This window comes from Podarcis liolepis, assembly GCF_965112155.1.
Source record: "Podarcis liolepis genome assembly, chromosome: 6".
NCBI classification, from domain to species: Eukaryota; Metazoa; Chordata; class Lepidosauria; order Squamata; family Lacertidae; genus Podarcis; species Podarcis liolepis.
The window spans coordinates 56,828,212-56,845,567 of record NC_139559.1 but is presented as its reverse complement, the minus strand read 5'-3'; the positions used below and the strand labels follow the sequence as shown (position 1 = coordinate 56,845,567).

Sequence of the window (17,356 nt, the reverse complement as noted above, 5' to 3'; positions counted from 1 at the left end):
CAATTGGGATGGCCACCAATTGGGTGACTTTAAATGAGGATAAGATGAATTCATGGAGGATAAGTTATTGATGGCTATTAGCCATGATAACTATGCTCTGTCTCCATGGACAATGACAGTAATGCTTCTGAATGCCAGTTGCTGGAAACTGCAGGAGGGAAGAGCGCTGTTTTGCTCAGATCCTCTATTCAGGTTTCCCACAGGGCTCTGGTTGGCTACTGTGAGAACAGGATGGTGGACCAGGTGGGCCAGATCTAGGTGGGCCTGATATAGGCATAAGCTCCAGGAAAATACAACAGGGTGAAAGCCACCTCACCTTTCTTCCTTGTTCTCTGTGGAGGAAAGACAAGAGAGTTTTGTTTCCACAAAAAGGAAAAAAAACAACCTAGCTGTGCCTTTCTGCCTCCTGAAAAAAATTTGGGGGAGGTCAGAAATAAATGACCACTTCTTTTCTGTATGGGGTGTAGGGAATATAGAAGATGTGAATGTGCCTCTCCCCTCCGTCCCCATTTGTTTTCTGCAAGAGTGAGGCATGGCTGGCAATTTATGAAAAACCACAATTCGGAGCAAAACTACCTTTCCTTCTTCTTGAGAAGGAAAAAGAAAAGTGCTATTTCCCCCTGCAAGTTGGGGTTTGGGGGAAAGCACCAGAAACAGCATCTGCTTCTGTCCTGCTGCTTAGCAGTCTTTCCCTACCAAACCATTTATCAAGAATGGAAGAGCTGGCCGGTAGAAACAACTGTGCATGTTGAGAGCTGCCCCTATCCAGGAACATGCAAATGTGCATAATATGTTTATTTGATGAATAAGCTTTCCTTTTTTTAGTATGGCTTTTCTCATTGTAGAATGTCAAACTGGGCTGTATTGTGGGTGCAGAATTATCCTATCATGATCCTAATGGTGAAGTTTTGTGCCTTGTTTGCAACTCTTTTCCTTTCCTCCTGCATAAAGGTGGCCTTTCCTCCACCTCCCTGAATAAATACAGTGATAATTTTAGTCTCCTCTCTGCAGTGCCTACATAGACAAAGCCAGCGACACAGCTGAGCAAATGGTCCTAATTGATAGCCACTTGAACTCTCCTGAAGGCCTGGCAATGGATTGGGTTCACAAGAACATCTACTGGACAGATTCAGGAAACAAGACCATTTCTGTCGCCACAGCTGATGGGAGTAAGAGGAGGACACTTTTCAGTACTAACTTAAGTGAGCCCAGAGCCATTGTGGTGGATCCAACACGGGGGTAGGTGTAAAAGAGGGAACACTCATGTCATATATTGCTGAACATATTCCCTGCTTTGCCTTGGTCCTTCTGGCTTGCCAGACTGTAGAAAGCAATGCAATCAGAGTTTATTGTCTAGGGCGCTTTGCTAAGATAATCAGTGCATTACAGCATACAGAAGTCTGATTGCTAGGCGGAATGATTTTAAAATGACAGTATCAGCAGGACTGATTCATACGTTTCTTCATGATTAACCAAGGGATTGAAGTTTGTGGAGTGTTAGGAACATTAGAGGGTGTGGGATCCTTCCTCAGAACAGGAAATTGGATCAGATGTCCTTTTGTATTCTTCCCATCTTTATAGTTCTTTTTTGGAACCCAGATTGGCCCATTCTAGTCTGGTTCTGTTTTATGAATTCATCAACTCTATCTCCCAATTCTGCTGAAGTGATATGAAGAATGCTGCAAATGGCTTTCTTCCTCAGTGCATTTATGCCAAATCAGTCTTTATAGTCAGAGGCTCATCACACAGCTACATCGCTAGATATTTGTGTTAGGCAGCCATTGGTTGACTTGCTGCTCTGTGGTTAACCTAGAGTTCATGAGAACTACTACATGAATGTAGGACCATTCTCGGCCAAATTAATCCTCCTTACAGAACCCAATCATCTGAAATAGTTTAAGTTTTCAGAAGCAGCCTGCAGCAACTCAAAATTAGCACCACATTTTTAAAGACAACTCAGTTCAGTAATTGTGTGAGCTTTGTCATAGCACGTGGCCTTCTCTCATCTACTTTCTCTGCCCTTCTCCGATAGATTCATGTATTGGTCTGATTGGGGTGACGTAGCAAAAATTGAGAAGTCTGGCTTGAACGGCGTAGATCGGCAAGTGCTTGTGATGGACAACATTGAATGGCCCAATGGCATCACATTAGGTAAGGCTACAATCCTAAACCCATTTGCCTGGGACGAAACCCTGTTGAATTTCAATAGGACTTACTTCTGAGTAGACATGATTAGGATTTTTCTGTAAGGTGCATAAATGGGACCAGATCATTGTAAATTACCAATGTTCCTGGAAACAGGAACATAGGAAGCTGTTGCATACCCAGCCAGATCATTGGCCAAGCAAACTCAGTGTTGTCTAGTGACTTCGCATTGGATTTCAGATAGTCTTTCTGAGGCCCACCTAGAGATGCCAAAGATTGAACCAGGGATCTTCCTTTTGCATTCAGAATAAATGCTCTACCACTGAGCAACAGCCCTTCCCACAGACTCCTCATATCTGTAGTTTTTAAAGCTAACTAAGCAGGGGGGGGGGGGAATAATTGTATTAGTCTCAGGTGGGTTTTTTCACCACTCACTTATATATATGGACAGTCCATTCAATCTAATCAAAAGGTTTGCTGACACAGCTCCTCCTGAATTTCTCCTGTTGATTCAGCAATTTCTGCTCCCTTCAAAGCCTCCTTCAAAACCTTTCTATAAGGCCAAATTAGACAATACATGTTTTCAAAAAACTGAGAAGCATCATCAAATTCTGTACTTGGGAGCAGAAAAGGGTACGTGGGAGGAAGCTGCTAACTGGTCTTCCTTCCTGCTATTTTTCCACCCAGAATCACCTCTCACCTGTTTCTCCACTTACAGAGGAATTGATACAACCCTCTCCTCCCATTTTTCTCCCTATGAAAGGGGGGGGGAATACTTGAGGAAGCAGGGGCGGGTCTCAAGCAAACAAATAGCAGGAAGGAAAAGTTCTTTGCTGCCATTCCCCCTTTCCTCTGCTGAAATTAGCATCCTCTCACAGCTGCTCTACAGTTTTTTTAAAAAAAGAAGAAAAGGCAAGAGACTACCCCCCGCCAAGTATTGTCTAGTTTGGCCCTTACCTGAATTGCATAGGAGATGTTTTTGGAACAAGATTAGCAAGTAAGTTGGTAAGCCATTTAGCCAAATGAACCATATAGGTAGTTAACGTTGTAGACTAAAAATAAGATATGATTTAAAAATGCCAACTGTTGATGTTAATGAGAGTTCAGATAATATGTCTATGAATTTATTCAGATTCTCTGTTTGGATCCTCCCCCACAATCCAAAAGTCCAGAGAAAAGTCAGCCCAAAAAGTGAGGACAGTATGGCAAAGGGTTGCCTCATTCCAACATTGTTCCTGTAGTTATTTGGCTTCTATGCAGGCCTGACTCTTCCTAGTATGAAGCATAAATGAACAGAGAATTAATCTGGGTCCAGACACCACCACTCTATGATGGGGGGGGATGACCTGTGAGTCTGTGGATCTCTAAATGTGACCCACAAGGCCGTTTGGGGCAAACCATGCTCACTTAGCCTACCTCCACACTGGACATCATATGATAAGGGATCTCCATCTCAGTTCTATGCATCACATTGCTAAAGACTCTCCTCCCTGAAAGAGAGGGGAGTGGTTGTGGGCGGGAGCCCGAACACCGCCCCTAGCAGGGGGCGTTGCCCCCTGCCTCCAGCTCACCTGGCTGGCACTCACCCCCCCCCCGGTGGCCGCCCAACCAGGTGCCATGGGGGGGCGTGTCCAGCAGCCTTTATGCTGCAGTGCCAGCCTCTCCCCGGCCTCATTTCTATTTGTCGTCCTGAGCGAGTCACCCACCCTCCACTCCCTTTGAGTTAGGGCTTAGGTCATTGGCCTTGCTATGGACCTTAGGTTGGTCGCCCCGGTTGCCCGGGGGGCCTGGTAGGAGTTTTTCCATTTGGCATTAGGCTTTTTGGTTTTTTCGCCTACCTCATAGCAATCGTCACAACTTTCTGGTGGTATTGGTGGGTAGGTTAGGCATTGGAATAATGTGTTGTGGTGTGTCGAAGTGCTAGGTGTGGCCATCGCCTATGCCTTCAATTTATAGGGGTATTCCGTTAAAGGAATCTGGCGGTCGTGTATTCCGTCCGAAGCCTGCTTGGCGGGAGGCCATGGCACGACCCTCGGTGACATCAGGGGTGAGCCTATAGTTGGATTAGCATCAACAGGTGTTGACCCCCTGGTGAATAAACCCACTTGTTTTGCGATCCAATGCCTAAGCCAATACCTTTTCATTGCTGTAATCAATAAAGTTGTGGCCTTTTCTAGCCCATTAACCTTATATCACGTGTCCCTTTGTCTTCATTTTACTTCGCGGGGGTCGGGTCCTCGAACCACAATAAGCCTCTGCTTGCTCTCTGATGGTAAATGGCAGCAGCAGCAGCAGCAGAGATTTATTTCTGATCTTAGTGCTCTGATCCCGCAGTGCTAAGATCAGAGAGATGTTAGTCTCTGCCTGGTGCATTTGAAAGAGCAAGCACAGGCTTCTGTCTCTGATCTTAGTATTGAGGGACTAAGCACTAAGCCTGGAGTTAAGCCTGTTCCTGTTTCAGCTTGAACTTTCAATCACCTGATGTCAGGTGACTGACTGGTGGGTGGCCCCACACAACTGTCAGAAATGTCGCATGCAGGATGAGCCAGATCTGGGTCCATTTCTCAGACGTTGAAAAAGGTTCCCCACCCTATTGTGCGTGGTAGTCGAATACACTGAGATTATTAAGAAATTCCACCTGTAGCACATGAACTCACTTTCAGGTTCTGTCCTCAATTCGTTATTTGCAGAAATGGCTTATTTACGGTTTCCCAAAATTCTGAAGCAGTAACAGTAGTAAGTGTCAAACAGGCAAATGTACCTAGATATAATTCTGCCTTGATGTGTTTGCTCTTCAGATTTGTTAAATCAGCGCCTCTACTGGGTAGACTCCAAGTTGCACTTGCTCTCAAGCGTAGATTTCAATGGCAGCAACAGGAAAGTTCTCATCTCTTCTGTGGATGACCTCAGCCATCCGTTTGGATTAGCAGTCTTTGAGGTATGAGATGTGGAGGGGAGACCAACACTAGCCAGTCAGTTATCTAAGTCAAGGGAGCAATGAGAGGCACTATGAGCATATGGCTCAACAATGGTTGAACATGAGATGAGGTACAAGCCATATTTCCCATTCAAGAAGTACAGGGATGTGTGTGGTGTGCTGTGTTGTGGGTGAGAGTAGCACCAAAGAAAGGAATGAGTCAACATCAGAATTAAAGAAAAAAAGGAGGAGACCTTAGCATTGATTTGCAACAATGAGAAGGGACTAGGACTGAAGTTCAAGAGTGTCCCTGCAGAAGACCTCAGTTTGAAATGAATTGGGCTCAGTAATAGTTATGTACAATGGTGCCCCGCAAGACGAATGCCTCGCAAGACGGAAAACTCGCTAGACGAAAGAGTTTTCCATTTTGGAGGTGCTTCGCAAAATGAATCTCCTATGGGCTTGCTTCGCAAGACGACAATGTCTTGCGAGTTCCTGCTGGGTTTTTTCCCCTCCCCCTCTTTTCTAAGCCGCTAAGCCGCTTATCAGCTGATCCGATCAGCAGATAAGCCGCTAAAAGCAGCTAAACGCCGCTAATAGCGCTAAACCGTTTATCAGCTGATCTGATCAGCAGATAAGCCACTAATAGCGCTAATAGCACTAAGCCGCTTATCAGCTGATCCGATCAGCAGATAAGCCGCTAAAAGCCTCTAAAAGCCGCTAATAGCGCTAATCCGCTAATCCTTCAATGGGTTTGCTTCGCAAGACGAAAAAAACCGCTAGACGAAGAGAATCACAGAACGGATTCTTTTCGTCTTGCGAGGCACCACTGTAATAAGAGGTCACATCTTTCTTTTTTCCTTTCTCGCATCAGAACTGGTCAAAAGTTGTGGCTGAAACTTTTTCTCACTCTGGTAGGGATGGAAAATGCTAAACAACACACACACACGCAGAATGGATTCATTACTGTTTAATTAGGGCCATATTTAGTTAGTTAATAATTTCTATGCTGCCCTACAAAGCACAGACAAGGCAGCTCACATAAAGATAAACATGAAGCCACAGTCTAATTAAGTGAATTTAAGAGTGTGGCTTCCTCAAATTCTATAACTTACACTGAGTGCAGCACTCAGGGTTACTGCTTCCTTCTCCAAAATGCAGAGTTTCTGGCCCGGATTCACCTGTTAGCATAAGCCCTGCAGAAGGACTTTCCTCTGTGTGGCCTCCCGCCCCAACAATTGGCTTGGGGCAGTGCTGGATTACCAGATAGGCACAGTAGGCACTGGTCTATGGGCTCCACACCTTTTAACAACAGATCAAAATAATCTTGTGTAACAATATTGATTTATTAAAATGGTTGGTTGGTGAAATCAAAAATGTATTAAGAAATAATTTGTGAGCCCCCCCCCCCGCCAAGATTTTGACTGCTTAGGGGCCTCTACATGGTTTAATCCGGCACTGGCTTGGGTTGTGTGTGGGAAAGAACCCCCAGAACAGCATGTGGGAGAGGAGAGGGGGGATTGTTCCATCTGGCAAACTGAATTGTGTGGCATTGAATTCCATCCTCAGTTGCCACAATGTGCAGGTCTCTGAATTAAACCTAAATATATTATTTTCTAATGTATTGGCAGCCAGAGAAGCCAAGGGATTTAATAACAAAAGTATTATGCCAATATCACCAGTCATGTTAGAAAAAACGAAAACCCCTAAATCCTAACTCCCCGAAGTTTCCATTTTCACTTCTCCCATTCAGCTTTACCATGTAATTTTACCATTTCGCTGCTATCTTCACCGTTCCACAATGAAATGCAGCTCCTTATTGAATGGTAGGCTTTCATATCTTCTCTGTTCTGTTATCTCATCTCCTCAACATGTAGGAGTTGCCACTAAGTGTGTGTCACTGTCGAATAGCGAGGCAAAGTTGTTTTGCTTCCTCTTGAATCGTATATCTCTACAGCCTATCTCAAGCCACAGAGTTCTCCTTTAAGAAATTGGCAGGCCACACGTTTGGACAGAGAAAGAAGATTAGCCTGGGATGCCATTTTTGCTGGGATGCCAGGGATCACTCCACTTTCTAATAAATCCCCTGAAATCCTATTCATGAACCATTCTGACCACAAGTCAGAGAAATGCAGCTGAGAGCAGAAGCTGGACTGCTGATAAGTAGGCCAGGCACGTCTGCATAACTGTTAGGGTTATCTCAGAGGAAGTATCATCATAACCTGAATATACAGACATCACCTTCTTTGCTTTTTTGCAGAATATAATAGAGGGGGAGGGGGGATTTGTCTCTGAAAGTGAAGGATAAATTCAAAGTAAAATTTTCCTTTCACAAAGAAAGCAGGGAAGTTACCTTCTTCACACCTTTCACTTCTTCACAATATAATTCTGGACACTGATTGCTAATCAGCCTGAATTTTCCAGCACTTGGTATTGCTGCATTGTTTATAGATTGCCTACCATTACCAGGAACAGTGCAAAAATCAAAACAAACCCTGGCTGGAGGCTTCCAGCCTATCCCCTTACTGGACTTCCATCTGCTTGTGATTTTGTGCATCAGGAATTACAAGCATAAATTGGATGTGCATCTTAAATTGCGAGTGGTGTCTCTGAGGCACTGTGTTGCTTTGATAAGATGCGCATCTGAAGGTAAATGGAGATGTACGTCCAAATGTTCATCCCAGTGGGGAAAAGGCAGGGCAAATAAGGAGCAGCCACACTTGGATGCACCTCCAATTTGTGTCGGATCCAGCAAGTAATACGTGCGATAAGAAAGCCTTAATCCATGAATGAATCTCATTTGTTGGATTGGGGTAAGGAAGGTGTGGCTAGAGAGAAAGAGTGAAAAGGAGAAAAATGTTGTCCTCTTTGTCCTGTTACTCTTCTCCACTGAAACAGAAATATAAATGTGTGTATTGTCACTGTTGTTTCCTGTTATATAGGCATGTCCCCCACAACTATATAATAAAAAGTTAATGTGATATGCATAACACATACACAAGTGATAACATTTTCCAAAAGGCCCTGTAGAATTTTCAAAGCCCAAATGTCAAGCTAAAGTCACTGCTCCATGGGACTGAAGCTCTTTCCTTTTAAAGAAGAAGGTGGCCACCCTAGGCAGCAAGAGGAAGGGACCTACTTCAAGTGGCAGCATAAAGAGGGTGGAATGGAGGTGGGAACTGGTGTGCAAACGGTGCCATTTTTAAACTCTAGCCAGTAGTGGGAGGTGAATGTCATTTGGACACTGATTAAAATGGCTTATGTTAATTCTGCAGTGAAGGACCCAGTCATTTAAATCACATGATGGTTAAGTCTATGGGCCTAAAATGTATTGGGCCCCATCCATTTCAATGGGCTGTATGGCATCTTACAACAGGGGTGGTCGTAAGGTAGATTAGGATCTACTGGTAGAGATCCCTGAGATCTGCAGTATGTTAGCAAAAATTTCTGACTCCCAATTTTTTAACGGTAGCAGCAATGAAATGACTCCCTCCCCAAATGATACTGCTGAGATGATGAAATAAGGGTGTAAGCAGAAGTAGATTTTTTTATCTAAAAGGAGCATTGGTGCAGTTCCATGTTGCACACAGACCATCATTTCATTGGCACAGTTATTCTGCTGGCCAGACAGAATGATCTACCTGCCTCCCCATGTGCTATCCTGAGGGTTCTGCTAACCTTCCAGAGCAGATTTCGGGAGAAGCATAAGGGGCATTTCGCGGGAGGGGGGAAGCCCTGTTGCACTAGCAGGGGTCCTTGTGCTGGCTTCCACTTGTACACCAGATTAGTGAAATCTGGCCCTATGAGCTCAGTTCTGGCGCTCAGAACAACTCTCTCTGCTCAGCAGCTGTTCAGAGGCAACATGTTCTTTACATGTTTTTCATACTTGGCTCCAGCTGTTGGATCTTGAGGTTCTGCTAAAACACAATGTAGATCTGGCAAGCCTGAAGTGTGCCTCCCCTGCCTCACAATACTCAGAAAAGACCTCATTTCTTTTTATTTAGAAAGTATTGTGTTATGAGTTGGTTGTTAAAAATGCTAAAGTTATTGATGCACTCTCAAAAGGCTCCTGTGATCTCTGTTCTTGCAGGATAGGGTATTCTGGACTGATCTGGAGAATGAAGCAATCTTCAGTGCCAATAGGCTGAATGGTCTGGACATCTCCATTTTAGCAGAGAACCTCAATAACCCTCATGATATTGTAGTCTTTCATGAGCTAAAGCAACCTAAAGGTAAGGCCATTGGTCTTTGAAGCTTAAACAGTCCCGAGTGCTTATGTAGCTGTCTCTGGTTCACTGAATGGGGATAATTAGTAAATCCAGTCATTGAATCAGTACAGGAAAAAATAGTCTTCACCAACCAGGTGCCCTTCAGATGTTATGGGAGACATCTCCCATCAGCCCCTGCCAGCATGGCCAAAGATTAGAGATGATGAGAGCTGTCATCCAACATCTGGAGGATAACAAGTTTGAGGAAGACTGGGGTATGAGGACCATTCAGTTCTGAAGTACTAATAGTCTTTATTTATGACAGTCATTACAATTTTTTAAATACCAAATTTAAAATACATTTGAAGATTAAAAATATATATATCATCAAAAAGTGTTCATAAAAGGGGCACATCCTATCCTTCTCAACTAAAAGGTGAACACCAATTAAGAGCAAGATGTGTAGGTGAATAGGAACATCTTCACCTGGTGCCTAAAGACTGATAGTGATGGCACTAGACACATATCTCTGGTGACCTTGTGTTGGAGGAGGCGCATGAAGAAAGACCTCAGATGATGAACACCAAGTCTGAATTGGATCTTGTGGGGGAAATGTTGGTCCCTAAGGTATTGGGGTCCTGAGCCGCATAATGCTTTATAGGTCAAAACCAGAACTTTGAATTGAGCCTGGAAATTAATTGGCAGCCAATGCTCTTGGGTCAGGATAAGTGTTGTATGATAAAACTTCCTACTTCCAATTAACAATCTGGCTGCTCAGTTCTGCACCAGCTGCAGTTTTCAAACCATATTCAAAGATAGCACCACATACAATGCATTGCAGTAATCTAACCTACAGGTTACCAGAACACAGACATGGAGGCCAAACCCAGAACTAAATTTCAGTTGAATTGAATCTAGAAAATCCATCTCATCCAAGAGAGCTTTTAGAAGCAGTCTTTAGAAGCAGTGTAACTAGTTATGGATTAAAGAAACAATAATCATCTACTACCTTGATATTAGGAGGGCTGCAGGATCTTGTTAGAGGCCTCACGCCTCCTTCCCAAAGTCCAGGAAACTTCTGTCTGGCTTAGGGAAGAAGGTGCAATGCTCTGGCAGGATCTGAGAGCCCTCCCTTGCGTGGTGAGTTCCAGCACCATTTTTTCTAGGGGAAAAAAGGCACTGACAAGAATGTTTAATTGACCTTTTTCATTTTCTCTTCCCACATTTAGCTCCAGATGCTTGTGAGCTCAGTTCTCTGCCAAATGGAGGTTGTGAATACCTATGTCTTCCTGCACCCCAAATCTCTTCACATTCTCCCAAGTATACCTGTGTTTGTCCTGATAATATGTGGTTGGGTCCCGACATGAAAAAGTGCTATAAAGGTAAAAAGCATTAGCCTTTACTCTGTGAACCTTCCCGCACACTGTTTAGGGCAAATCCTCTTCTGCTTTTAATAGACACTCCACCATTTTTGCTTTTCAGAACTCTGTGAATAAACATGTTATGTTCATTGTTTTTATTCTACACTTTTCATGGCATTATATACACTTTTTGGTTTTCCCCTCAGTCGTTTCCGTTCAGATGTAGGATGAGTTGATAGCTGACATTTTTTCCTCTCTGTTCTCCAGCTCCGCTATATCCCTAGAGACACTGAACTTCATTCATCAGTGAACTGGGATGGGTGGAGACAATTATGATTGGAGAGGGTTCATGTTGTATGTCCTTTATCCCCAGCTGTAGAATTGGAAGGCGGGAGGGTGGCTTCTCTTATTGTGAAAGATCTTGGAAACAGTTCAGTAAAACAACAAATCCTTAAATAAGTGAATTAGATTTCTTGGGCAAGATTGCATGCAGTATTCTAAGCCAGGAGTACTTGAGTGCCATCTCTTAAACTAGATTTCCAATTAGCTTCTATGTGAAATAATTCCCTGCCTTCTGGAGAAAATGAAGCTGTTCTGTGTAGCTGTTGAGGTGACTGTATATCGCTTATGTTTTCAGAGCTTCCAACTACCTCAACTAATGTGCCTACTACTCCTGCTACTACTGTTGCTACTGCTACAACTCACTTGTCCAATTTTACTGCCATCACTACGGTTGTTATGACTACTACTACCACCACCATTACAACTGGCAACAACAGTAACGATAGTACAGAAGGCCAAGAGACCACATCGCGCATCTTCCTGGGCACTACAAGCCTACATTCACCCACAACCACATCCAGTCTGGCAGACTCTAAGATAACAACAACAGGAAACAGCAACCTCTCCCAACACTGTAAGCAAAGTGGCTTTGAACCGTTCTTCATTCTGATTCTCCAAGGCTCATAACTTGGACAGTTAGGCTAGTAATGTTGCAGTTTGGTTGAAGTACAGTGGTGCCCCGCAAGACGAATGCCTCGCAAGACGAAAAACCCGCTAGATGAAAGGGTTTTCCGTTTTTCAATGCGCTTCGCAAGACGAATTTCCATATGGGCTTGCTTCGCAAGACGAAAACGTCTTGAGAGTCTTGCGATTTTTTTCGCTCTCCCCCCCCCTTTTTCTAAGCCGCTAATAGCCTTTTAGCCGCTAAGCCGCTAAGCCTTTAATAGCCACTAAACCGCTAATAGCGCTAATCCGCTAAGCCACTAATAGGGTTGCTTCGCAAGACGAAAAAACCGCTAGACGAAGAGACTCGCGGAACGGATTATTTTCGTCTTGCGAGGCACCACTGTAGTTGGCATTGCACATCTTCCTGCAGAAGTAAAATTGGGAATCTCTTGTCTATTCCCACCCACTTTATTTAATAAAATTCCTATCAGTTTAATATAAACTCTCATCACCACAATAAAGAATCTAGTTTCAGGGGTTTTTTCAAGAACCTTGTTTTCCTGTGGGTACCATAGTCTGTTCTATGGTAATAGGAGCAATTTTTTAATTAATTGATTTAAATGGAAGATCTGCCTCAGGAGTGAAGAACCTGTGGTCCTCCAGATGTTAATACATACCTGATTTGTTTCCATAGCAAAACTCAGAGTGAATACTGAAATTCGTTCCCAACTTCTTTTTTACCTCAGGCTGCAAGCCAAACCAATGAGGCCATGTGCCTATTAAAACATTGGTGGGTGTGGTAGTACTTTATTTCCTTATTAGCAACATTATTTCCTTATTAGCAAGCTAATGTCTCTTGTTAATAGCCTTGTGTGCCATCAGGATTCTCTTCAGATAACAATTGGCCTTTTTAAGTTCTTTCTTACAAAAAAATAAGAGGCACCAGAGGTTCCTTACTTGGCACTTAGTGATATTTTAAGTGTGAACAAATGCTTTTGGAACCAGTGGTTTACAGTCTTCACAGTTTTGTGAGAGCCTGTCACACTGAAAGTAGAAACTCCAATGTACAATATGGAAAAAAGCCAGTTTTGAACCAAGCCAATGAGCCCCAAGAAATCACCACACAGGAATTGCTCTTCCTTGCAGGCCCTGGAAAACATCAGCAGATGGTGGTGTGTCTGAATCCAAAGTCTCCATTTGCATAAAGAAGCAAATGCCTGGCAGATATTAGGTGTTCCTTGTTTCTCAGCTCTGAGATGGAGCTCCCATTTGCCTTTCCCATTGTATTTTGAAAGCTAGTTCACATGCATGAATGGCTTCAAGAGTTATCTGCATCCATTCTTGTGTGAAAACACACAACGGTCTGTTACCCTGCGACTTCCAAACACACATGGCAAAGTAAATTTTCATACAGTTTTGTGCCTTTTCACTTATTCCACTAGTGCACACCATGCAGACACAAAGGCCTCTAAGCAGACAGGCTAATGAATCACTGAGGCAGTTACAGGGGCCTGCCTATGCCTAGTGAGATCTATTAAATTGGCTATACCTGCAAAGTCTGGTGGCATCTCCACCTGCTCCCTCATTGGAGTAGAATCTAGCTCAGGTGGGCCTAAATATTCTCTAAAGCCCTCAATTTATATCCATAAATTAATCCACAGAATTCGTCCCCCCACCAACTTGGTGTGCCTTATTCTAGCTTTGAAACTTGCTGCACTACATAGAGGATTATGGCTACAGCAGTGATTTCTCTGTACTTTAACAGCAACATAATTCTGTTTCTAGAAAAGCTGGGTTCTGTATATTCTGGTGCATTTGCTGATGCTGTCCATGAATTGTTGTTTGATTGAATCTTCTCTGGTTGCAGATGCCAACAGTGGGCAAGGTTTCGGATCAACTGTGATGGCTGCCATTATTGGAATTGTGGTTCCTGTTGGTAAGCATGTTTTTACTATATTTAAAGAGTGAGTTTTCCTGTTCACTTCCATTTTGTGGACCTGAACTGGCACTATTATTATTATTATTATTATTATTATTATTATTATTATTACCCCGCCCTCCCCAGCCAAAACCAGGCTCAGGGCGGCTAACAACCGATATAAAGAATTAAGAATGGAAACACCCATGGAGAGCCAATTTGAGAACTATAGTCTCCCTTGTGGCAACCATATATGCTTATTCCCTTCTCTCTTTTACCCCCCTAGTGGTGATTGGTTTGTTGTGCATGGGAGGGTATCTCATCTGGAGGAACTGGAAACGGAAAAACACGAAAAGCATGAACTTTGATAATCCTGTGTACAGGAAAACTACAGAAGAGGAAGATGAAGATGAAATCCATATTGGGAGAACAGCACAGATTGGGCATGTGTATCCAGCAGTAAGTGTCTGATTTTATCTTTCTGAATGGTCTCCTGGTATCCGCTTTTATAAGGTATGTGGGTGTATATCAAAACCATTAATTATTTTAGCTTCACAGTGTAGAGGCATTTTGGTGTGAGCCACCAAAGACTGCATTGGGCATGTTCATTATATTGTCATGACACTAACCATAACCTCCAACAGCTGTATCTACAAATAAGCAGAACAAGCTAAAGCCTCAGGCACACACATGAGCTATATGGATCATTTGGGTGCTGCAAAATTATATCAAGTCCCTGAAATGCATTATGCAGATGTGCCTTTAAGGCTACAATTCTAAGCATAGTTATTGGGCAAGGTGGGATTCCCTTACATACACTAGGAATTACCTTCAAATAAAAATGTATAGGATAGATGTCTTTTGAGGTATGGAAGAGCAGGAAAGAGCAAGAGCAGCACTTCTTCATTTAACATGGGTAGAGATTAAGAGTCAGGTGCTTCCCATCATCCAGACTCTTAAAACGTTAGTGCATATTTTTACAGTACTCTTGTCCTCTACCTTATGAGCAGCCACACTGAAACCACGGCGCATAAATGAGGATGCCAGAATTTGATTCTGAATATTAAAACATTCCACTAACTCAGGCTGGGGAACCTGTGGCCCTCCAGATGTAATACTACAGTACCCATCATCCCTGACTGGCCTCCGCTTCAGCCTCCAAGTCTGGTCTGCTCTCTGCCACAGCCTCTTCCTGCTCAGCAAACCCTGTTCCCTCTTCAGCTTCTGACACCTCCTCCTTCTCTGCTCCCTCTTCTGTCTCTGAACACTCATCGCCATCGTCCCACCATCAAGCCCCTCGCTCTGAGCCTTTCCCTGGGGCTTCCTTTGGGGGTTTCCCAGCTGGTGCCTCCCACCATTTCTCTGCATCCAGCTAGTCCATGACACCAGTATTCTGCCCCACATTGTGATTTCCATGAAGCAATTCCTTTCTTCCCCACATCACACCAAAACTAGAGGCACTGACTGTGGCGTTCGTACGGAGCCTCCAGTCGTCTCACGGACTACTGACCCGTACACCACTAATCCGCTGCCACCAACCAGGTCCTCCCTGGTAACATCATTTCAGTCTCAGTCAGCTTCTCAATTAATAAAAAGAGTGTATTTTATTTCAGACACAAACTTTTACGGCATTCCAAACGTTGTTGCTCGTTACTTTCTTAGCCTTATTTTCCCTCTCTCTATCTCTTCTACCTCCCCACACTCAAGAACCCACTGCCCTAACTGTCTCTCTATTACCAACTGCCTTTCCCAACCAGCCAACCCACTAAAACCAACCAACAATTCCCAATGAACTCCTCCCAGAACTGGTTTTATAGTCCCACTGACTCCACCCCCCGGGTCCTGTCTGTGCAACCTATTTAACTATTTCCCCTCCAGCACTCTCTCATATATGTTAACGTCACACTGACACCTTTCTGTTTTCCTTCCCAACAGCGTGTAGCATTAAGCCTAGAAGACGATGGGTTACCATGAGGACCGCACCTGCACCAACCCCACAGCCGGTGGATTGATAGATATGCACTGAACACGCCTGCTGTGGATCACGGAGTCCACTTTCTTCTATCTCCTTCTCTCCTTTAATGGTTTATTTATGTTGCAGAAGGGTAACCACAAAGTAATAATGAACTGCAAACATCCAAAGGATGTGAGAGTTTTGTATGTATAATCTTTTATACACCTTTTAAGCTTCTTGCACTATCCATCCGTAATGGCGAGGAGGCTGCTCTACTGTGGGGCTACTAACTCGGTGTATAGAACCAGCCAGACCCAAGGGTTGGTAGCATATGTGTCATTTTTAAAAGCTATATTTATAGAAATTTTGTAAAAATGTCGGACATACTTTGTGGCTATCCATCAACATAAGAAAGAAAAGGGAAAAAAGAGGTCTATACAAGCCGTTTAGGATATTTATTAACAAATTCTGGATATAAGGTTTGTTCTGTACATACACTTAGAGGATGAGAGTATTTATTTTTTGTATGCTTGGCTCGCTGTGCATAGATTATCTGTGTATATACCTATCTACACTGGATAGGTATATAGACATACGCATATATAAATAAGTATATATATATATATATAAATATATATATATGAATATATTTTAGAAAGACTAGCCCATCTTTATGGGAAATAGGGTAATAAAATTCTTAAGGGATGTTTTGTGGAAGATTTTGCTTTGAAATCTAAAGCCTCTGAGTCAGGATTACAGCTGTTACATTAGGATAGTCCATGACTGTCAAAGAAACAAATGTGCCCCCATAATGAACAAACCAAATTCTGTCCTGGCAGATGAACCAGCTCATGGCTTAGACACCTTTGCACAATTGTTGCACTCCAGGAAATCCTCATAGGCACAGGAATTCTCACTCACACACATGGTAAACCTCCCGAATACGATTCCCCATTCATTGTAAATGGAGGGAACAGCTTTGCACAGAAAGGGGTGTCCTCCACTGAAGTGAATGGGGAAGCCCAGAACCTCAGCACAGACACCGAGGGCAATGCTTGCAATCCCAAACCATTAATCTGGCAGGTTTAGACATACATTAGCAAGTTTAGGGTGCCAATCTTAGCATCTATTCAAAGAAGTCTCGTTATGTTTAACTGAATATACTTCAAAGTGTGCATGTTTAAGATTACATTTAATGGGGGTGAGTTGGGTTGCTCTGCCCCATGGATTATTTTCAGTTTTGATTTGGTTATACCTCCCACACCCCTTAAAAAAAACACCAAACCAACAGCACACAGGACAAAAAAGTCAATGATAAAGGTGACAGTGGTATCCAGAGAGGTCATCTGAACACTTTCCTATGACAGATTTCTGTAGCTTTTGAACAGTAAGACAAATGACGCTGAGTAATATTATGCCCTCAAGGGTATATCTACACCAGCACAACTTTACATTGTTTTTTACTTCACTCTGATTAGCTTTGTGCTTTGTTGTACTGGTCTTAATTTGTACCCATTTCCCTACATTCATGCAATTCCTCACGGATTTCCTTTGTGGGGTGGTTTAAATCATGGCAAATTCATGCTGCTATAACAATTCACCCTTGCACCCATCTCTGTACCAATAGCTTTAGTATGAGGTGGTGGGAGAAACTTAAATGCAGCCCTATGCATGTTTACTCGGAAGTAACTGAGCAATCCTAATTCCCAGTGTGCATAAGTGGAGGGGTTTAGGGTGCAGCTTCCATCTTCTGTGATCAGTGAACTTGAAGTATGTCTGTGGGAATGTCAAGGAGCCTAGATTATTCAAAAACAGAAATACCCTTTTTCTCTTTCTCAAAAAAGAAATAAGAGAGGTATATATTTGGGCAACATTAACAAGGTACTAACCTGCATGTGAAAAACA

General features: G+C 43.2%; 1 protein-coding gene across 4 annotated transcripts in view; it reads left to right on the top strand.

Moving 5' to 3' along the window:
* Positions 1–15,946, top strand: part of LRP8 (LDL receptor related protein 8) — a 195,928-nt gene extending 179,982 nt beyond the window's left edge. For all 4 annotated transcript variants that reach the window (XM_083510074.1, XM_083510073.1, XM_083510071.1 and 1 more), the window contains 9 exons: positions 1,012–1,239; positions 2,033–2,151; positions 4,944–5,083; positions 9,153–9,294; positions 10,500–10,652; positions 11,269–11,547; positions 13,447–13,515; positions 13,784–13,956; positions 15,433–15,946. In XM_083510074.1, coding sequence (XP_083366200.1) covers positions 1,012–1,239; positions 2,033–2,151; positions 4,944–5,083; positions 9,153–9,294; positions 10,500–10,652; positions 11,269–11,547; positions 13,447–13,515; positions 13,784–13,956; positions 15,433–15,471 — 1,342 coding nt within the window. In that variant the 3' untranslated portion in view covers positions 15,472–15,946. The remainder of the gene's footprint in view (positions 1–1,011; positions 1,240–2,032; positions 2,152–4,943; positions 5,084–9,152; positions 9,295–10,499; positions 10,653–11,268; positions 11,548–13,446; positions 13,516–13,783; positions 13,957–15,432) is intronic.
* The last annotated feature ends 1,410 nt before the right edge of the window (positions 15,947–17,356 follow it).